This window comes from Lampetra fluviatilis, chromosome 28, assembly GCF_964198595.1.
Source record: "Lampetra fluviatilis chromosome 28, kcLamFluv1.1, whole genome shotgun sequence".
Lineage (NCBI taxonomy): Eukaryota > Metazoa > Chordata > Hyperoartia > Petromyzontiformes > Petromyzontidae > Lampetra > Lampetra fluviatilis.
In genome coordinates, this window is record NC_136302.1 from 792,452 (window position 1) to 815,009 (window position 22,558).

The 22,558-nt window shown below is 51.2% G+C and overlaps 1 protein-coding gene across 1 annotated transcript in view; it reads right to left on the reverse strand.

The window, feature by feature from the left end:
* Positions 1–884: 884 nt before the first annotated feature.
* LOC144942677 (transient receptor potential cation channel subfamily V member 6-like) overlaps positions 885–22,558 on the reverse strand; it is a 37,612-nt gene continuing 15,938 nt past the window's right edge. Inside the window, exons 7-15 of the mRNA XM_078869482.1 lie at positions 9,439–9,585; positions 8,865–9,071; positions 7,076–7,162; positions 5,923–5,999; positions 3,978–4,143; positions 3,228–3,294; positions 2,205–2,473; positions 1,724–1,833; positions 885–1,089 (exon numbers count right to left, since the gene is read on the reverse strand). Coding sequence (XP_078725608.1) covers positions 885–1,089; positions 1,724–1,833; positions 2,205–2,473; positions 3,228–3,294; positions 3,978–4,143; positions 5,923–5,999; positions 7,076–7,162; positions 8,865–9,071; positions 9,439–9,585 — 1,335 coding nt within the window. The remainder of the gene's footprint in view (positions 1,090–1,723; positions 1,834–2,204; positions 2,474–3,227; positions 3,295–3,977; positions 4,144–5,922; positions 6,000–7,075; positions 7,163–8,864; positions 9,072–9,438; positions 9,586–22,558) is intronic.

The window sequence follows — 22,558 nt, forward strand, 5'->3', positions numbered from 1 at the left end:
CGTGCGCGTGTCGTCGCACGGTGGCCCGCTCAATATATTTTTCGAGGTTGGCAGCGGTCAACGGCTCCAGCGGAGGTCAGGAGCCACTCCTCCACACCGACTTGGAACAGCTGAGATTTTGTCAAAGCAAGTGGCATTAACTGTAACATTGACTGCCGCTCCCACTGCTAGGTGAGGGTTTCCTCCCTGGGGAGTTCTTTGATCATACTTTGCCAAGCTGGTTATCGCAGGACAGTGAAGCGGAGGCCCAGGACTGGCTGGGCCCTTACTTGCCACCAATGTTAGTCATAGCCGAGGATGGGTTCACGGTGGAGGGCGCTCGCCACAGCACCACCGCTCCCTGCCCCGATCTACGTTGCTCACAGTTCCGTCTGCGTTACGGCAACCGAGTGACGTTTCTGTAAATATTTGTGTATTTAAAAAAAATCTATTCTGTTATTGCTCAAATTCCTATTTGCCTCATTGTACTTTATCTCCTATTGCTTTTGCCATTTGGGTGACCTATGGCCCTCTTGCAAACGAGACAAACCTCGAGTGATTGTGCACGTGCCGCGTGATTCCACAGGCGAAGATGGGTGAACATCATCAGCATTCCTACATGAAAACCGATGCCGTTGAGCGTAAACAAAGCTGCGTATGTATGTACGCTGAACTTCTTTCGCACTGTACGTAGCCAACCATGCTAATCGGAGGTGCGGGGGAAGGACAACAAACTAAACACAAAAAGCATTTCCAAAGAAATTAGTTTTCAACCTAGATAATTGAAAAGTGCATAGCTCCCAGTAGCTTCCTAATAGCGCACGGAAGAGCGTTTCTGACAGGCCGCAGAAGCGCATCTACTTAGCGACTATCCCGTGACATGCGGTGGGAATGCGCCTCCTAGCTCAGAACACCGTCTCGTCCTGACGACTCATGACGATGATCTTGGCCAGGTTCTGTCGGACGGTGTCCCAGCGACACACCACCATTTTAAGGTCGGAGTCCATCTCTTTGAAGGCATCCTCCCCCCAGTGGCTGGGCCCATCCTTGTTGTCCATGCCGCCGCCATTGTTCTTCCTGCGCCAGTTGGCCTCCTTGATCTCCTCGACCCTGCGGTAGAACGCTCGCCGCACGCGGCCCCTGACTCGTGACGCCTTCCTGACAGTCCTCACTCGCGGTATCCACTGCCATCTCAAAACGCAGCAGCAGGACCATCAGCGGGAGCAGCAGCAGATGCACCACAGCTAGAGCTAACGCCCAAAACATACACGTTACATCCGTAACATGAACATTCATTCCAACCTCGTATCTATGGGACCGTTTTTTGCCAGTATCAAGATACTGAATGATAGAAAATGGTTTACTCTTTCTGACAAATATACGTGGTGTTTAGATGTTTAAATACCAAATAGGCACACTATTATAAGGCATCGAGTCTGCATTAACCACAAATGCTTGTGGTAAAAAAATGCAGATATTCCTCGATGATGTATGCATCGTCCTTGAAACCCATCATCTCTCCAGCGGTTGGACAATGGAAAGCCTCGCCTCTTTCCTCCACTGGCTCAAACTGCAAGCGAGGAGATGAGCACCAATTCCTCGATGCCCATCAGAGCCGGAGGTGGCTCCGACTCTACTCACAGTGCCATGTGAACCACCAATTACATCCCGTGCTCGAAACTGTAAAAAACCTCAACGTGTGGAATTGCCAGGGGTGAGCTTAGCGGGGAGCTATGCTGCTTACCCGAGGTACCAGATGTTTTTGTTGTAGCCGAGCAAATTCCCGGGCACGCCGGAACGGTGGCGCAGGGACTTGGGTATGCGGCGTTCCAACAGCAGCGTGCTCGCAGCGATCTGACGTTGAAAATACAACCGCAGGATTCACTCTGTCAATTTGCCAGTGTCCACGGTACAAGAGGGGGGGGGCGAGGGAGGGAGAGAACGTGTGTGCTGCGTCGCTTATTGGGCGTCATCTGTCTGGTGGGCGACTATGTAGAGTGCACCGTCCGCTCGCGGTGCTGACACCTCGACGAATGAGGAGTGGTGAATAACAGAACCGGCGCGCACGTTGTGAGACACTGATGAGCGCCGTTAATCTGTATCCCGGATGGGCGAGCGTGGGCGTGGGACGGGGTAGCATGGGGACAGGTGAGCATGAGGATGAGCGTGCGATCGATAGCTGCACCGGCATAAACTGATGAGGACAGAGTGCTCGCGTGCATCACCTGGATCTTCCAGGTCTCCATGCGCTCGTGAGCCACTCGCCAGAAGGTGTCGTCCATGGTGGCGATGAGGAGGTTCAACATGAGCAGGTATGCGAAGATCATGTAGACAATGAAGATGAGGTAGATGACGTAGGGCGTGTGCCGGTCGTAAGGCACAGGCAACTCGATGAGTCCCATCATGAGCTCGATGGCCGTGAAGAAGGTCACAGCGAAGTTCTGGAAATTGGGGTAGACCCTGGAGTCCAGCGTCTGGAAGACGACGTAGAAGCCTAGGAACGAGTCAATGGCATTTCAACGCGGCTCACCACTGCTTACTATGCTCACGGCAGTTTGTGGCAGCTCGCAGCAGCTCACCACAGCTCACCACAGCTCACAGCAGCTCACAGCAGCTTACCGCACTCACATCAGCTCAGAGAAGCTCACCACAACTCACCACGGCTCACCGCAGCTCATCGCACTCACTGATTAGCATGAGGCACTGTTCCGGCACAGTGCTCCCAAGGCCGGCCTGCCTCATGCTAAACAACAAACCCCCACGATGGCGGTTGGGATTTATGCTGAATATCTAAAACGATTACAGGCAAGGAAAGATGTTGTCGAGAAGATACTTCTACATCCGGAGTGAGTTCAACTGCGGACGTGCCTCATGATTGGCCATCGCAACGTCCGGAGGTGAAATCGACCACACTCAGAGTAGTTGCGTCTTTTTGGTGAGATCCTTCCTTGTGGGCGCTCGGCACGCAATTGCGAACGTGGGAGTTCACATCCCGGCCTAGGGTCAATTCGGCCCGCACCTCTGGGGGGGGGGGGGGGTCGATAAAGTGAGTACCACTTTGTGGAATATGAGCGTCGATTGATTTTTGTTTTTCCCTTCCTGGCGGAGAGACGGGTTCCTGCTGGTAGAGAACGGAGCTCGTCCTGGGCGCCTCTGCGCCGTCGACGGCGACGAGCACCGGCCAAGTGAAGAATGGCGACCTGGGTGTTGGGTGACTCACGGAGGATGGTGGGTGGGGGGGCACTCACCGGCGGTGAAGCCGAACACGCAGATCACCAGCAGGCAGCACCAGCGCATGAGGTCGCCGAATATAATCTGGAAGAACACGCCCGTTGAGGGATGTCACGGTGGATAGGACATGTTAACTACCACTTCTGGTATGCAGGAGATCGTGTGTTCGATCGTGACCCTGACGCCTGCTGTGGGTTTTTCTCTGGGTCCTCCGGTTTTTCCCGCCACATTTAGAATCGACATCACGCGTGCAGAGTATTTGGCTCCTGATATAAATTTCCACACGATGAGCCATTCGTGATTGCCAGGTTGCTTACTGAAAAGTGCTACGTAGCTCAGTGGGGCCTTACCTGGTAAAATAAAAAATTGTTTATCATGTATAGAGACTGCGCTTCGCACGACGTGACACGTTAGCCCATGGCGAAGGTCAATGCCGTCGTGGCATGACACGGACGCCGCCGACGACCACCGATGACAGACCGAATGTATGAGAACAGAATCTGCCTGACAAGGCCGAACGAACAAGCGTCCCGGGGTAAAGTCACGACATCGCGCGTCGTGAACAACATCGAGAGAAGTAAGCGAAGCCCTGGTGGTGGTCGTGGTGGCGGTGGCACTGGTGACGGTGGTGGCGGTGGTGGCAGTGGTGGCGGCGGCGGTAGCGGCAGTGGTGGGGGTGGCGGCAGTGTTGACGGTGGTGGTGGTAGTGGTTGTGGTAGTAGTAGTGGAGGCGGTGCTGGCGGCGGCGGTGGCAATGGCGGCGGCACCTTCTGGATCATGATAGAGAAGGGGCCCAGCAGCTCGAAGCCGCGGGCGAAGTACAGCGTGTTACACCAGCCGAGCACGAGCGCCAGGGACATGGCGATCGACTCCCCTTCGTGGCTCATCACCCGCAGCACCATGATGATGGCGATCAGGCACGAGTAGCAGACCCTGCGTGGACACGGGTGCCACGATGACATGCAGAGGACACGGAGCCGAATATTTGGAGTCGGCCAAACATCGCAATGTAAGACTGTAGAGATCTCAGGCAATCGTTGGTAGCACCGTATCTGACCGCATTCCCACTCATCTGTGGTGTCCTCTGCGTTACCAATCTACAGCGGTGTTTTGAGACACGGTTTGCATGAATGACGCCATGTAGATACAAACACAATTATAATAAATATTGTTAATATTAGTGCCAGTGACTTCTGCGTGGCCACCTCCACTCTTAATCCCTCCCCTCTCCCCGCCGACCCGTGAAAACAGACCCCGCTCCATGCAGTAGCGTCGAGGCCCTTGTGTAGCCTCTTCCTCCCGATCCTTATCTCTCTGGACCCATTGCTCCTATTTTTACATTCCTTTGCCCTCCTTTTTCTCTTATTTCCCAGTCTTATTTCTGTTCATTATATCCTCAATTCTACTCCTCTTCATGTAGTGTCGCTATAGGTGCAGCAGTTGCTCGTTTCCCACAATAATTGTGTTCAAATTAATCACGGTGCCACAGTGGCTAGGAGATGTTCAGAGTGGAGAGGTGTTAACTACCTCGCCTGGCATGCAGGAGGGCGTGGGTTTAAACCCAACCCCTGACGCCTGCTGTATATTTGGAGTTTGCATGTTTATCTCCCAAGTGGTCACGTGGATTTTTCTCCGGGTCCTCGGTGTTTCCCTCCACCTTTAGAATCAACGTGCATTTAGAGTATTTAGCTACTGCTATACATTTACACATGATATGCCACTTGGTTGAGCAATCTTATGTGGCCAGGTCGTTTCTGAAAAAGAGCTACATAGCTCAGTGGGCCTTACCTGGTGAAATATAAATGAAATAAAATCAATAAATCACATTGTCGGAAAAGTGAACAGTGGGCGTTGTGTTGGTAGATTTGCCCCCATCATAAGAACACGGAATATCCACCACTGCTCATGGCAGCACAGCACTCGTGACGTTGAGTCGCCATGACGACCGACACAGTACGGACTGTGGGTTGAGAACAAAAACCTGGCACTCAGTACCGCTGACGCAAGCAGACCAGGAGTGGTGAGGAACAGCCAAACAACCCCCACAACCGACAGGACCTGAGGAGGCGTTCATTTCGCAGTGGGTTGACAAAGGGCAGTTAATTATATACTATTATTGTCATTATTATTTTAGCGATGTTAGATATGCACAATCGGGGGACATCTCATATGTATGTGTGTATATATGCTGAACTTCTTTCGCAATCATACGTAGCCAACCGTGCTAATAGGAGGTGCGGAGGAAGAGAATAACAAACTAAACACAAAAAGCAGTTCTAAAGAAACGAGTTCGTCAATCGAGATGATAAAAATAATTAATAGTTCCAGTGGCTTCTTAATATCGGAAGGAAGAGCATTCAAGACGGCTGCAGAAGTTCATCTGAAAGTGCGCGATGCGGTGACCGACTTTGTCCGATGGTTAGCCAAAAAACGAATGCGAGGATGACCGGAGTTTGCGTCATGGTTTATGCTCAAAAGGAGCGGTGATCCGGTCGTGTTTCATCTGAGCAGCACGGCCGTGGGAAGCTCTGCATGGATGCTACACTTCATCTCACGTCATCTCGGAGCACTGCGCAGATCTTCAGATTCGCCAAGAACACACGCCGGTTCATCCTCTTCATGGAGTTTTGACTGACCAAATTCTCAGTGCTGTTACCGCATCGGTTTTTCATTACACAAGCACTGTTGTTTTTGCATGTGGCAGCAACTCACATGAGCACTGGGAAGGGTCCTCCGATCACTGTGTTTTTGCAGTAATTCTTGGGCCCGATTTTAATGATGTACGGCACCTGAATTCGCAAGCAACATAAAATGACATCAGTCAGCGGGACAGCCTCACCCGTGGTCACAATTGCAGACAGGATATGTGGGATATTACGTTCGAATAACAATGCCCCCTCCCTTTATTCCAAGGCACTTTGAAGCGCATTCAAATGTTGTGTTAATTCAGACAGCGTGCGTCTGTAGCTTAGTCGACGCATCCGTCTTGCCCAGGAGCGTTTCCTTTGCTCTCATGGCTGCTGCTGCCGCTGCTGCCACTGCTGCTATCACTCCCTTCCTCAACATACTCACGCTCGGCCGCAAGCCTCCCTTTCATTGGAAAGGTCTCAGAACGAGTCCTCGTAATGAGCATGGGTCGTCTAGAGCAGGGGTCGGCAACCGAAATGACAAGAGACTTTTTTTTCGAGCTCGGTAACAAAAAACTCAATATTTCAAGAGCGGTAATGCACTGTGGTGAATACGAACGAGATGCTGATCCTTCATAAAAAAAAGTCACAAATCAGCCTTTAAAGAGCCACAGGTTGCCAACCCCCCGGTGTAGAGCAGCCGCTCGCAAACTTTTTCGAGCGTGCGGACTCCGTTGCAACCTCCAAACATTTCGATGGCACTGCCACGTGCCCAAGCTAGGTCTCAAACCTCCCTTTCCTTAAAATACCCAGGCTGTTTGAAATTGTACATTTTCCCTCGGTGAGTATATTATTATTTACATTTTCCGCACCCCACTGCAGTCGCCTCGCGGACCACTGGGGGTCTGCAGCCCACAGGATGGGCCTTACCTGGTAAACTACAAATATTAGTAGTAGCTGCTCGACACAAGTGCCGTTACTAGAGCAGTGCTCTTCAGAGGGGGGTACTTTCGCCTATAAAAAATAATTAGTGTGAGGGCCGCCACACATTTTAAACCATTGGGGTTTTGATGATGATGGGGGGTGTTTTCACATTGTGTGTATTGTCGGGAGGGCCACACGTCAGGGGCCGCACTAAAGGCCACTGGGGGCTTGCGCCAGTGGCCCGCGGTGGCATTGCAAATGTAGAACACTGCCCGAGAGGTTGTGAACTCGGACGAGGGGTTGCAGCTGTTGACCTCCAGGTAGAGGATGACGGCAGCCCCCATCACTGTTATGATCTCCCCGAGCAGGCGCACGAAGTCCTCCTTGGTGGAGTAGGCCTCCTGCACAGGGCCGCCACGCAACACATCACCGCCATCAGCAGCAGGACAGAGCCGCATAAGTCACTCCGCACCTCCGATGAGCACGGTTGGCTAAGTATGGTTCGAAAGAAGTTCAACACATACATACAGTACCAAAGACAAAGAGCCCCTGTGTATCCCACGCGGACCGTGGACACAAGTGCCGTTGGTGAGCACCTATGTATGTCAAACTTCTTTCGCACCATGCGTAGCCGTACGAAGCCAACCGTGCTAATCGTACACGCATACTTTCGCCCAGACTGTGCCGTACCGAACTGTGTTTGGTATGGCGTGCAGTTGACATTGGGGCGTCCACACACGGTGCGTTGTCGCTGCCACCGCTGGATGAAGGCCTCCGGACGTCACGTGGGCCATGGGGGCTGTGCAGTCATAATTCACAGACGCCGGAGTTCAGTGCCGTTTGGCATTGAAGACGAGCGCATTAATGGATTTAGCCATGCCGTCCTCTCTGGTAGCAAAACGAGGGAACACGCCAGGGAGCACATCGACTACGGAGATGGAGCGGCGATATCAACCAATGTTGGATCTTTCGTCCTTGAGACAGTGGGAGATGGCGCTGTAGCTTTGCCTTCATCCAGCGGTGGATCGTTCATGCCTGCTGAAGAAAAGTCAACATTGTTTTTGTTTAACGTGCACGTGGTAATTTCCTGCACAAATCTGCTGCTCAAAATAGAGCCTAGAAATAGTGGCCTGTAAATTAAAGGGCATAATGCGGGCTCCCTTGGGCGACTGGCTTGTCACGTTTGTTGTAGCATTTGCTTCACTAGAAAAAAATATACAATAGACTCTCGATTATCTACGTGCGGTTTATCCGATTTGCGGATTAACTGCACACCTGGATTTTCCCTTAAGATCAAATTAATCTAAAACAGTTATAGATTGTTATTCTTGGAAATGTTTATTACAGGTCACGTGCTGAAACCAACTAAATATGTTGCTCTGGTTAATCTGAAATCCATGTGAGATCGCCTCTACAGTACAGGAGTTGCATATCTTTGCAACAGTGCGGTGGAGTTTGATTGATGTTGATTGGTGTGGCTCTGCTATCATCCACTTCGTGGGCCGAGTCTCCTGCTGAGCAGGAGCAGGAAAGTGTTATTATCACCGAGCACGCGCATAGATCGGTCGATCATAAGTATTTGTTCTAAATCTAAAGAATAACAATCAAAATCGTCAGTTGCGCTTATTTTTTGCTTAATTTTGAGTGATTTATGCGATCATATATTTTATGAGTTTTAATTTATGAAACTGTGCAATGGCAGAGAAACTTAAACATAATTTACACCTATATGAGTGGCTTTTGGCATAGAAGTCCGAGGAAAATGGATATTTTGGGATTATCCACGATTTCGAATTATCCGCTGGCACCCTCACCGTCATTAGTGCGGATAAGCGAGTCTACTGTAGAAGCAAAGTTTGATTTGTGGGTTTCATGAAGGGTCTACAACTCCCTGCCTTGGCTGTGTCACCATCCTCTACACAGGCGCTCTTCTGCACAAGCAATTGATTCTCAGGAGACGCTCGTTTTCCCCCTCGATACGTTTACCTTCAGCGGCACGCGCTCGTGTTACATCGCCGGGGCGCCTGCGTTCTTCGTTCGTCTAAAGAGAGGGGCAAAGAATCGGCGGAGATGTCGGCGCAGGCTGTGCTCGCGGAGACTCACATGGATCTCCTTGAGGACCATGATGGTGATGTTGTCAGACAACTCTGGTGGGATGAGCTTCAAGGGTCGGTAGAGGCAGCAGATGGTGAACACCATGACATAGAAGACGTAGGAGAACATCCAGACGAGGAAGTAGTTGAAGCCAAAGGAGTTCCACTTGTGGTTGAGCAGGTCCTTCACGGGCCGCAGGTCGATCATACTCTGCACCTGCGACGAAGCGACGTTTTAAACAAAAGATGATTGCGCTTTTCACATCTCCGGCACTACAGAAGAAAGCATGCTGTATGTATGTATGTTGAACTTCTTTGGCACCGTATGAAGCCAACCGTGCCAACTTGACACAAAAAAATCTATTCTAAAGAAATGAGTTTTCAATCTAGATTTTAAAGTGCAAAAAACATGAACTACTGCGGCGACGTCAGTTCTCATCACAGAACGTAGCGTGACGCATCTCCTGGGTAGTGGAGGGGGTGGCTCTGGATGACCTCTCCTGGGTAGTGGAGGGGGTCTATAGATGACCTCTCCTGGGTAGTGGAGGGGGTATATGGATGACCTCTACTGGCTGTTTGCGAACCTTCTTCTTAGAGCTGGAGGTGATTATGTCGAGGACTGAGCGCTGGTCTCCCCATGTGTCGATCTCGCGCAGGTCGTACACGGTGTAGGAGATGGTACCCATGGTCCAGTACACCTTTTTCCTTCTCTCCACCAGGTAGCTGAACATCTGCGTCAGTCAAGCGTGCCGGTGAAGCACGCCGGTCGGACGCGGGAAAGTTCACAAGAATCGTGTCAACAAGAGTGGACGGAGAATGTGATGCTACAGAGTCAGAGTCAGTATTTATACAGCAGGAGAAATCCGATGAGCTATGAAGCTCTTTTTTCACAGATGTCTGGTAGGGGCACACAGTACAAAACACGATAGGAGTGCAAAGTATAGGAAAAGTAAGAAAAACACTAAAGTCAAGCAGCTTCCAACGCCCAATCACACCCGCAGGTCTGGCTCCCACTGTAATTCCTCTCCCTCCACCTCTCTCATAAAAACCTCCGCTTAATTCATGAGACGCGTGTACTGCCTTCTCGTACAACTCTGACCGTGCTGTTTGTTGCCGGCAGTTCGGCGTTCAGGCCCTCTGCTCAGCGACCGTCTTTTTATTTGGATTGTGCTGGCTGCTATAAATGAACCTTATGGCGGTACCCCAGGGTGCTATAGTACCCCGACTCTCGCATAATGGTTTGTGCATAAATGACGTCGCGATTTTGGCCGATTTGTGACCCCCCCTCCCCACCTCATCACACGGCGTCACAAAAAGTCAGATCCCCCTCAAATATGACGTCACAAAGCTCTGCCCCCCCCCCCAAACCATATTTCCATTTTGAAAATAAAACATGCTTCAAATAACTTTTAACTATTGTCATTATAGTGCGTATTTAATGTGGCGCTGCACTCTGATGTTCAAGTTCATTTATTAGGTATAGCCCTGTGAGCCATTTAGCTCTTGAATCGGGTGCAACCGCAACAAACAAAAAACAAAAACATGAACAAGAAAACATCTTAAAGTGGATATATATTTAGCATAAAATTCACTTGAAAACTAAAACTGCAGATGTTCAGAATATTATATTGAAATTATCTTATAATTATCAAATATTAAAAGTAATAACTTAAAAAAAATACTTGAAACTTTGTAGTAGAACGAAGTTAAATGGAGAGTAAAATTATAACAATCACATTTTCATTCCACAGAATGAAAAGCCCTGGTAGAATCATTGGAATCAAAATGTTAAATAACAATCATTTAAAAAATGTACAAAATGTATGCTTCTCCATTCTCCCATGGAGAAGCAAAATGCTCCTTCATGGAATAAATAGGGAGATCATGAATCTCTTCATCCTGTGGAATGGATATTCCATTCAGATGAAGCTCTTCTTCGTCTATCCAATCTGCACTCTCTCCATTTTCTTCGTTCGCGATTACAACTGTAGGGGTGTTAGAGAGAGAGCCGTTATGCATGGCAGCTTATGGGAAACAAACACAGTGGGCGGGGCTACGTGAGTGCACGGGGGGGGGGTGCTCTCAACGACGTCCGCACCAGGCAGCCCGGGGCCCCACCCCTCAGCGGGGGTGGAGTATAAAGGGGGATGTGTCAGAGGGCTCGGGGCAGAATGTTAAAGCTAAACCAGTGAAGACCGAAGATCGTCTAGCTAGAGCCCTGGACTCCCCTGGGACGCCGCCCTTGTCAGGGCCGCGCAGGACCGAGCCAGCGGCGTGGTCCCGAGAACCAGAGCTAGTGCTCTGGGACTCCGGGTACCGTAGCCCGACTTACCAGTGTCGGGCCAGACAGCCTCCCCTAGCCCGTTAGTGGAGGACTAGGAGGTAGGTCAGAGATAGCTAGCAGTGTATTCCCAGCTAGCCGGGTGAGGGGGCCGATACCCCCTCTAGTATTGTATGTCCACAGTTGTGACTACTTGTACGGAATAAATACGTGTGCCTCACCAACGGTGTCCAAGAGTCATCAACGGTACTTCACAACCATTAGTTCACGTTGCCGACGTGCAGCGACTCTCTGTGGCCTGATGCGTTTGGGCAGAATAATAACTGATTCCTGCTTGTGTGTTACAGAGTGGTTGCGCAGCATGACGAACGACGCAATGTGTGCCATTTTTTGTAAATCCTATCGCTAAGCACGGATTGTATTGACGGACAGTACAAGTCATATGGAATCGACCAATAAGGATTTGAAGAGCGAGGAAGGATCTCATCCTCTTTCAAACTTTGTGCTGCAAACAGAGATGGGAATCTATGAGATGCTCCGTCTGGTGTCCGTTCTGGAATTTTAAGACCTTTGCTTGTGTAGGGGTGTTAGAGAGAGAGCCCGTTATGCATGGCAGCCTATGGTAAACAAACACAGTAGGCGGGGCTACATGTGTGCACGAGCAGGGGCCCTCTGCGACGTCCGCGCCAGACACCCTGGGGGGTCGATTCGGTCATTATGATCCCCCGGGGCCCCACCCCTCAGGGAGGGGTTGGGTATAAAAGGGGAATGTATCGAAGGGCTCGGCAGTGTTGTGTTAGCTAAGAAGAGAAGACGGAAGACGTCCTAGATAGAGCCCTGGTCTCCCCCTGGCACGCCGTCCTTATCAGGACCGCGCAGGCTCGAGCCAGTGGTGTGGTACCAGAGCCAGAGCCCGTGCTGGTCTGGACTCTGGGTACCGGGCCCGACTGACCAGTGTCGGGCCAAGATAGCCTCCCCTAGCCCATTAGAGGAGGACTCAGAGGCAGGCTAGGGTTAGCCTAGAGGTGTGTCCTCAGATAGACGGGTGAGGGGGCCGATACCCCCTCAGTGTGTATGTCACAACGTGTGGTGTTAAATAAACAAGTGTGCCTCCAACTCCGGTGTGAACGAGTCATAAGCGTTACTACATCTGGCGTCAGAAGTGAAACAAAGTACGAACATGGATACACGCCGGACGACTCGAGTCGGGGTACCAGAGGCAGAAGACACCACTGCAGTCGGAGGGCCCGAGACGGCTGAAGATGCCATCGACCAGCCGGGGCTGGGCGCATCCACGCCACAGCAGCTGGAGGAAGGGGAGCCGTCGATGGAGGGGCTGAGGGAGGCGCACGCGAAGCTGACCGAGCTGCTGTACGCCGCAGCCGCCATGCTCGACACCATCACGCAGCTGGGGGCTGCGGGACCGCCACGGGGCAACGGCAGCCGACGATCACAGCGCCTTCCCGCCATTTCCACGGAGCAACATTTTGAAACTCCCGCCATCGCCGCAGCTGCTGTTGAGGGCGTGGCCGCTCTAAGCATCGCGTCCAACGGCGGGAGTACAGTACCTGCCGCGTCACCACCAACGGGCGGAACGTCACCACGGGTGCGACCGGCGATGCCATCGCTGGTTCGTGCCGACGCTGACTTGAGTGAGGCAGACGAGGGAGTGCGTTCTTCCTCTGCAGCCGCTGCCTTACATCAGCGGCTACCTCCACTCAAGGAATTTGTGGGCGAGGATGGCGACTGGGGCGGCTTCCAGCGGCGCTTCCTCGCTCACCAGGAGATGGCACAGTGGACAGACGCCGAGGCTCTCCGCGCGCTGCCAGCACTTCTCGACAGCGACGCCCTCGCCACTCTAACATCGGCTTCGAAGGAGAGGCGCTCCACGCTGCGGAAGGCGATGCAGGTGCTGTCGGCGGTATATGGTCCACCATCGGACTGTCGCCAACTCTTTTACGATCGCCAGCGGGGGACGAAGGAGTCGCCCCTGGCGTACCGCACAAGCCTCCTGGCACTGGCGAAGGAGGCCTTTCCACGAATGGATGACGAGGGTGTCGACGCCATGGTGACAGAGAAGATACTTTTGCTGGCGGACGACTTAGACATCGTCATTGTCGCACAGGACGATGCAGAGATGTGCTCCCTCCAAGCGGCCCGTCTTCTCCACGCAAACCTGTCCTCTCAACGACGGAAGGCCAGCAAGGCGGCGAGCGGGCGTGCCGTCGCTGCAGCCACCCTCCCGGCGGAAGAGGTTTGCGCCATCGACCATCAACGGCAGCATGGAGCGGGAGTACGGGAGGACCGGGCCGGTTCAAGCCGTCTACAACATCCATCGTCGTCACCAGCGCTTCCACGCTGTTACAACTGCGGCATCCGGGGCCACGTCGCCTCGGGGTGCCGCTCTCCTGGGCAGCGCAGGACGACACCTCAACGGGACGCCGGCCCTCGTCACAAGCTCCACCATCATAATCCGGCGAGTCGCGGCACCCCTCATGCTTGGCCCACGCACACGCCCGTCACACACTCAAACACCGCAGCGAAGGGGGGGCCAATATCGCGTACCATGGCACCAACACGCACCGCTCTGGGTACTCAGATTGAACCCAGCCAGTGGTCCGTGTTGGCCCATCGGGTTGTAGCCGCGTCGTCAGGGTCGTCGGCCGTTGTGGGCCACATCGATGGGGTCGAGGTGCGCATCCTGGTCGATACAGGAGCATCGGCAACCATTATTTCGGAGTTGATTTATAACATTCTCCCTGCCCAAAGCCGTCCTTTGATGCCTGTTAACGTGCCATTCTTTGCTGCTAACGGGGGTTCACTTGGCATCATCGGACAAATTCGTGCCCAAATTTGTGTCGGGGATATTAAATTGTCTGGGCCGATTTTTGTTTCCTCCTCGCTGGCGGTTCCGTGCCTGCTGGGGACAGACTTCCTGGCCAAAATGCCGATTAGGATATTAATCGACCAGGGATGCATTGAGCTCCCATCGGGCCGACGCATGGCGTTTCTGCCATCCCCCGCTACGAGCCGGACGGCGTTCGCGACGGTGCCGGCGTTCGTAGATAGAACGGTGCGCGTTCCTCCGGGGGCGCAAATGTTGATTCCTTTGAAACTTCGGCGGCCCTTCGCTAAGGGCATTGGGGCTCAAGGGGTTCTGTTGGGACCGTCTAGGGCCGGGGTCAGTGGACCTGATTTACTCCCGGCCCAGACCATAGTGAGAGGGGAAGGAGAACCCTTCATCGCGGTCCTCAATGTGGGCTCGCAGACGGTGGTGGTCCCACAGGGGACCGTGCTTGCTCACGCAACGCCGGTGCCCTGTGAGGAACCCGTCGCGAGTCATGTCGGCGCTGTCCCTGCACCGCGACCACATTCGGACAGCGATGAAGGGTGGCTCGAGGCGCTTTGTGCGGGATCGACGGACCTGTCAAATTTAGAGCGTCAACGTCTTAAGACACTACTAAGGGAATTTTCCGACGTTTTCAGTCGGGATAAATACGATTTGGGCTGCACTAATCTGCTGCGTCACCATATTGATACGGGTGACAGCGCGCCAATACGCCAGAATCCTTTTCGGTTGAGTCCCGCCGAAAAGGACCATGTCAAATCGGCTGTTGATGACATGCTAGCCGCCGACATCATTTCTCCCTCCAACAGCCCTTGGGGAGCGCCGATCGTCCTGGTTAAGAAGCAGGACGGTTCGTTGCGGTTTTGCGTTGACTTTCGGCGCCTTAATAAAATTACGGTTGCCGACGCATACCCGCTCCCACGGATGGACGAATCGCTTGACGCCTTGGCGGGAGCGCGATTCTTCTCCACATTGGACTTACTTTCGGGATTCTGGCAGCTTCCTCTGGACGATGATTCAAAGCCTAAAACTGCTTTCCGTACTCCGCACGGCCTGTTTCAATTCAACCGGTTGCCGATGGGCTTACACTCAGCGCCGGCAACTTTCCAGCGGTTGATGGAATTGGTTTTGGCTGGATTGCAATGGGAGTCGTGCCTGATTTATTTGGATGACGTTATTGTCTTTGGCAAAACTTTTGATGAACATCTCCAGAGGTTGCGGGCGGTTTTCCTAAAGATGCGGGCTGCTAATTTGAAATTTAAGCCCCAAAAATGCCATTTGTTACGCGAGTCAGTGCGTTATTTGGGGCACATCGTGGGACGCTCAGGTATTTCTACCGATCCCGCCAAAACGCAGTGTGTAAGCTCCTGGCCGACTCCCACCTCAGTGGGAGAGGTTAGGAGTTTTATTGGGTTTGCGTCGTATTATAGACGCTTCGTCGCTAATTTTGCGACTATAGCAAAACCCCTACACGCTTTAACATCAAAAGGGGTTCGGTTCTGCTGGGGTCAGGAGGAGGAAGCTGCTTTTTGCTCCCTTCGGGACGCTTTGGTAAACGCTCCTCCCCTGATTTACCCTGATTTTTCAAAACCATTCTTGCTCGACACCGATGCGAGCAACACGGGTATTGGGGGCGTGCTCTCCCAGGTGGTTGACGGCGTGGAACGTGTGGTTGCGTACGGCAGTCGGGTGTTGTCTCCAGCGGAGCAACGATATTGTGTCACCCGTAGGGAACTGTTGGCAATTGTCCATTTCATCCAACAGTATCGCCCATATCTGTACGGTCGGCATTTCACCGTCCGCACAGATCATGCGGCACTGCAGTACGCCCTGAGGGTTCAACAGCCATCGGGACAATTGTCCCGATGGTTGGAGGTCCTCCAGGATTACGATTTCCAAACCACATACCGTAAGGGCGTTCGCCACACCAACGCGGACGCTCTGTCGCGCTTGCCAACCACCTCCGAGTGTGCATGCCTCCTGGGGTCTGGACGTTGCAGACCTCCAGGGGACACATCGGTTCCTGTCTTGGCGGCCGCCAACGACGACGATACAGTAGTTACTAATTCGATCGAACAACAGGGCAAAGATTCCCTGTTGGGGTTGCCCGTCATTGACTGGGGGCGCCTCCAGATGGAGGATGTGTCCCTCCTCGGGTGGCGACGTCGCGTTGGCGGTGCGGCGGGGGGAAAAAGAGGTGGTTCCGACGCATGGGAAATGTGCCAAGGCCTGCTGATGCATTGGGACGGGAAGTCGCGTCGACATCGGCTGGTGGTCCCTACTGGGTTGCGGGGCAGGGTGGTATGGGCCGCTCATGAGCGCCTCCTACACCTGGGGACCCAAAAGACTCTCGCCTTGCTGCAACTTGATTTTTATTGGCCTGGCATGACGAGGGATGTTGGGGATTTGTTGGGATCATGCCCTCGATGTGCACAACGCAAACCGCCGGCACGGGAGTCTAACCCGCCCTTGCAATCGATCAAAGTGTCCAGGATAAACGAGCTGGTCGCTCTGGACATTTTGGGACCATTCCCCGCCACCCCCAGGGGGAATAGATATTTGTTGACTGGTGTCGAGTATTTTACACGCTGGCCTATGGCCTGGCCTCTGGCCAACCAGTCGGCAGCAGCCATCGTGGAGGCCTTTGTTCAGGGTTATGTCCTGGACAAAGGTGCTCCGGAGAGGCTGCTGACCGACCAGGGCAGAAATTTTTCCGGTAAACTACTCAGACAAGTCTGTGATCTCCTGGGCACAAAGAAAATTCGGACCTCCCCATATCACCCATAAACTGACGGGATGGTCGAACGGTTGCATCGCACCATCACGTCCATGTTATCACAACAAGTTTCGGACTCGCAAACGGATTGGGACCTACAAATTCAGGGGGTCTTGGCGGCGTACCGGATGGCACCCCATGCAGCTACGGGGTTTTCTCCCTTTTACCTCATGTACGGCCGAGAACCAGACCCGCCTGTTCGTGCCCAGTTGCAGATCCCCGTGCCGCAGGGAAAAACTAATCTGGCTGACCACGTTAAATTTAATCTGGACAAATTGACCGAGGCACGGGATGCTGCAATGCAAAACTCTGACCTCCGTCAGAAGGCGAATGAGCGCCTCAGATTGAGTCGAGCGCACATGCTGCAGTGGAAGCCGGGGGACAAGGCATGGCTGCACTGCCCCCAGGTGCCACTGGCAACCTCCTCTAAACTGGTGCGGCCGTGGCGGGGCCCTGTGGAAGTGGTGGAGGTGTTACGACCGCAGTGCGTGCGCATCAAGTGGGGGAAGCGGCGATGGTTCGTGCACCCCTCTAGGTTAAAACCCTTCTCTGCGGTACACAATCACACTTCACACGCGCGTGGCCAAGCATGTGGGGGGTCGGCCGACTCGCTGGGTCCGTCTCCGTCGCTCTCACCTAATGCCTTGCCGGCTGTGCCACCTTCAGGTGCATCAGGAGTGACGGGCTCACGCCCAATCACCCCTCCTGCGGATACCGAGGGTCACGCGGAGTCGGATGAATGCTCACCCCAAGACGGACAATTGCCACCTGATGGTCCGCCACGCGCGGTTACCCCGTGTGAGGGGCCCGCTGCAAGGACGCGCGCTAAAATGCGCAAACTGTTGTGAGGCCGGAAAAGGTGTACATAGCTGTTGTGTTCATTGGATGTTGTGTGGGTGGTGTGTTCCCCACTCCTCGGATGTACATATGTTGGCTTCACCGTGTGTTGTGTGTGCGTGGTGGGTTCCCTGCTGATTGTATATAGGCTGTTTTTTTTTTTACGGAATTCGTATTTATTCGGGGGGGGGTGCGACGGGTTGTTTTCTCATCTTGCTGTTGCGTTCTTGTTCTGGTTCCTGTTATTGTTCAAAAATAGTGAGGCACACGCGCGGTCAGGGGGTGAAGGCACCTTTATTGTCAAATTTTTGTATGTTGGCAGCCGGGACGGCTGCATGCTATGCGGGGGGGAGTGATGTAGGGGTGTTAGAGAGAGAGCCCGTTATGCATGGCAGCCTATGGTAAACAAACACAGTAGGCGGGGCTACATGTGTGCACGAGCAGGGGCCCTCTGCGACGTCCGCGCCAGACACCCTGGGGGGTCGATTCGGTCATTATGATCCCCCGGGGCCCCACCCCTCAGGGAGGGGTTGGGTATAAAAGGGGAATGTATCGAAGGGCTCGGCAGTGTTGTGTTAGCTAAGAAGAGAAGACGGAAGACGTCCTAGATAGAGCCCTGGTCTCCCCCTGGCACGCCGTCCTTATCAGGACCGCGCAGGCTCGAGCCAGTGGTGTGGTACCAGAGCCAGAGCCCGTGCTGGTCTGGACTCTGGGTACCGGGCCCGACTGACCAGTGTCGGGCCAAGATAGCCTCCCCTAGCCCATTAGAGGAGGACTCAGAGGCAGGCTAGGGTTAGCCTAGAGGTGTGTCCTCAGATAGACGGGTGAGGGGGCCGATACCCCCTCAGTGTGTATGTCACAACGTGTGGTGTTAAATAAACAAGTGTGCCTCCAACTCCGGTGTGAACGAGTCATAAGCGTTACTACACTTGTTTGAACAACTTTTAAAGGAGGAAGAAATATGTCTATTACCACACTAAAATAGGAGCTTCTTGGTTTCAAACAGCACTTGTTGTCAGTGTATTTTACAATCTGTGTCAAGTGTTGGCTTGTTCGTACGTGGACGTCGTACCATTTCTGATCTCTGGACAAGAGGTTTTGTTCCTGGAGCTCAGACTGTGTTGGCTCGATGTCTTCAGCCACTGTCGGAAAATGATCGACAATCAACTAAGACCAAATTTCGGCTAGAGTGTTTCCTGCAAACTTAAAATTCTTCTTCTCTAAATCAGCATCAGTAAGTTCCTTACTGAGTGGCACTATTTTTCCCTCGACCCTATTAAATGCGCTTCTTCCTGGAGCGTTGGTAGCAAGGAATATAGCGTCTAAATCGTGCTGAAGAAAGTGGTGGACTGTAACCTTTATCACTTTTTGGTATCTCGGGTTCTCGTCTGGGCCACCATCAACTGTCGACACTAAAATTGGTTCGACCAATCGATCAATACCACTCCTTGAAATGACGTCAACCTCCTCGAGAATAAGCAATTCTTCGAAATCAAATCTATGGCTGAATGCTGTTGATGACGAGTGTTTTTCAAATCTGATTGCTATGTAGGTCGGTCCCCAATAACCAACAGCTTCTCGGTTTCCTGGGCCATTAGACTGAATTTGGATTCCAGCATAGACCGAAGGAATTAGCTTGTGTCCTGCGGCCACAACCCAGTCATGGCCAGGCAGACTGACTCTGTACTCGACGTGCATCCGCAATGAACTTTGCTTGTTAGCAGCAGTCAACCCTGTTGGAATACGAGCTTTGCTGTCTTGCCTCACAAAGCACACATCGTTCGGTCCTAGCATGGACGCCAACTCTTCCAATTGCCTAATTGTTGCTGTACAAAACAAACAGTCGATATATTTGGTACAGTGATCATTCTGTCTAATGAGTTTCACAGGGACCGTTGACACATGACGCTGCCCTTCAAGAGATGAACTGCGCTTCGGCAAAAGACGAAGGTAGAGCCCACTTCTACTGATTGTAAAGCAATCCATCTTCAACTGTTCAGTCAGCTGATCTAATGTCTTTATGCTTCTCTACACATCGCTCTGCCTTCTTTCCTGCGATGCCGATCCATGCATAGCAATATCCATATTATCCACAACAGCTTCCAGTAATGAAGGCTGATCTTCCTCAATTTTAGGCCTACCAGGCTTGGCCCTGACGCTCAGAGATGTGCGTAGGTCTGGATTATCTTAAAACAGAGCATTTAAATACACATCTAGTTAGAGCATTTCATTTTCTTTTCTTCTCATCTCTTGCCTTTCATGCTCTTTTTTGATTACCCTTTTTCTTCTTCAACTGGTTTTCCTATTCTCTGTCAATTCTACATACTGTTGCTGTGTAAGCATTCCACGTTTTTGGCGTTCGTACAAGCCGACCAGATCAGAATTCAGAATGTCAATCTGTGACTGCAAATGCAGCTGGGCTGTAGCAATTCTTGATGTTGCTGAATTGCTAGTACTTGGCGCTGAATCGTCAGCCTGAGCATCGGTCACTTGTCCATCAGACTGCGATACAGAATTCTGAGGTATTTTGACGGGAACATTTTATTTTTTATCGGCTATTGATGTTTGTTTAGCCCAAAACGTAAGAAGTGATCATTTTCTTGTGATGGAAACCGCCTTTAATTCTTGCAACCAATGATCAACTTTAACTTGCAAATCTGTACGATTTATTTTTAATCATTCCACTTTTGAACCAGTTCTTCTTGGCAAACCTTTCTGCTCTTTGTAGGATATGCCAGCACGTACGAATGAAAAAGACACTGGTACATTTTATTTTTATCCATTGTAGCGGTCAATTCGTTTAAAAAAATATTTGAGATTTTATTGGTGTAATATAAACTTTCATTATTCAATTCAATAAATGTTGTATATTTTAATTATGATATGAGTTGAAAGTAATGACCAGCCTGAATATTTTAAATAGATAGCATTAAATTAATGAATTCCTTGATTAGCTATTCTATGATAATTTGATTACTATGATTACTAAATTAACTCAAACTCAAACTGATACGAAGTAAATTTTGATTTAAAGCTTTCGTGACTGCAGGGATTCATATTCTTGGTTTTTAAATCCTTTATATTAAGTTCGCTTTCTTGCTTGCTTGCTGGCGTGCTTGCGTGCTTGCTTGCTTGCTTACGACCGTGCAAATCTTTCGGTCGTTTTTTAACCCACTTCCCGTGATCCAATCGAGCTGACATTTTCCACACAGACTCGTTGTGCGTGACAATTAATTTTCGTGAAAATTTTTTTCCAAAATTTTACACTGTTTAGGGAATTTTTTAAAAATATTTAATTACCAATTGCTTAATGCTGACAGACAATCATCTGACCCATAGGTGGCAGCCATCTCAAGCCAGAGGACGAGAGGACTCTAGCCGCCACGCATATAAAGGATTTAGAGTGAAAAACTTAGTTTTTACGGGTTAATTTTTTCTACGTGACTTTACCGAAAGAACCAAGAATATGATACAAAGTATTTAAAAAAATAAAATGAGCTAGTACGGAGCACCTTTATAGAAACATGTAAAAAACTAAATTTCAATTATGTTGTGGGTATAAATTTCGCGGAGACGTCTTCTGGAGGCAACGCATTTAATTCAATAAACGTAACAATAACTGTAACACGAAGGAGTACAGCTCCTTCACCCGCTACCCTAAGGGAGGTACAGCCTCCCTTCTAGCGTGCCCGATATACTCGGGACGATGCTCTGCGGGTCCTCCGCTAAGGATCCGAGGGGAGGCTGGGCTGACCCGACCTGGCCAGGGTGTACGGGTCTCACCATTGGTCCACTCCAACCTGGCTCTGACAAGAGCCTCGGTTGAGGGTCCAGGGTGCTAGGCTAGTCTTCAGATGTCTTTGGGTCTTGAGTGGACGAACACTGCCGGTCCCTTTGAGAGGACCGGCTTTTATACACAAGTTAGGGCTCACCCTGCCCTTAACCACTCCTCCCCTCTCGAACCTTCCAGAGGGTTCTGGGAGGGTCCGGAATGAACCGGTAGCCCCCCAGCCCCCACCCCATGGGGGTCTGGGGTCTCCACCTCCGGTCACGAGATACCCAGAGGGGTTACCTTAGGTTAACACCACCCGGCTGCCCCCTATCGGCCAATGAGTGTGGTGGCTAGTCACTACATAGAGCGCCCTGGCAACGGTGCTACACATACAGCGCCCTGGTAACGGCGCTACAATTTTTGGGCAATTTATTTTATTTGTGTGAATGATTAGTTTTTGTGCACAATTGATTATTTTTTGCGCGGAAAATACTAAATCGTGCACACGATATACTGAATCGTGAGCGGTTAAAAAAATGCATTTCCATAAGGGAACTCTGTAATGAAATCAAAGATCCTAAATGGTTAAATTCAGTCACTCATGGTTCATAGCAGGACAATGGCGAAAAGAAGCATTACGCTATTTTCTGGATACAAAAAACTAAAATTCCATGGAGGAATAATTAATCATGGATGACGCATTGGCTATTGTACGCTTGCCGAATGACGTATATTTAGTACGTGCTCTATGATAAATTATCCCTCCATGCTCAAAAATGGCTGTTTGATATCTTTGTACCCGAATTCGATTCCCGCTCACGGCCACCACCGGTGACGATTATTTGAACCGGTCCTGGGCCCCCCCTAGGTCGACTTAGCCTCAAACGAGTAACTGGTGTGGTGTGAACATCGCCACTTGGGAGACAAAGGGGGATGGGTGTCGTGAATCCAAGTCCCGGGCGAAGCCGGGTAGTAAATTTAGTATTTAATAAAAAATGTGTGATAAAAAATTCTGTCAAATGATATGACAGCAATAATAGTATTTACGTTTTTAAAATTCTTATTCGAAACTATCAAGCGTTTTGAACGAATGCATTAAAATTTTATTTGCACTTCCTCTTCCTGATGAGGTATTATCTTACCTATAAACATCATTCTTTGTCTGTCTATCCGTCTGTCTGTGTGTATTC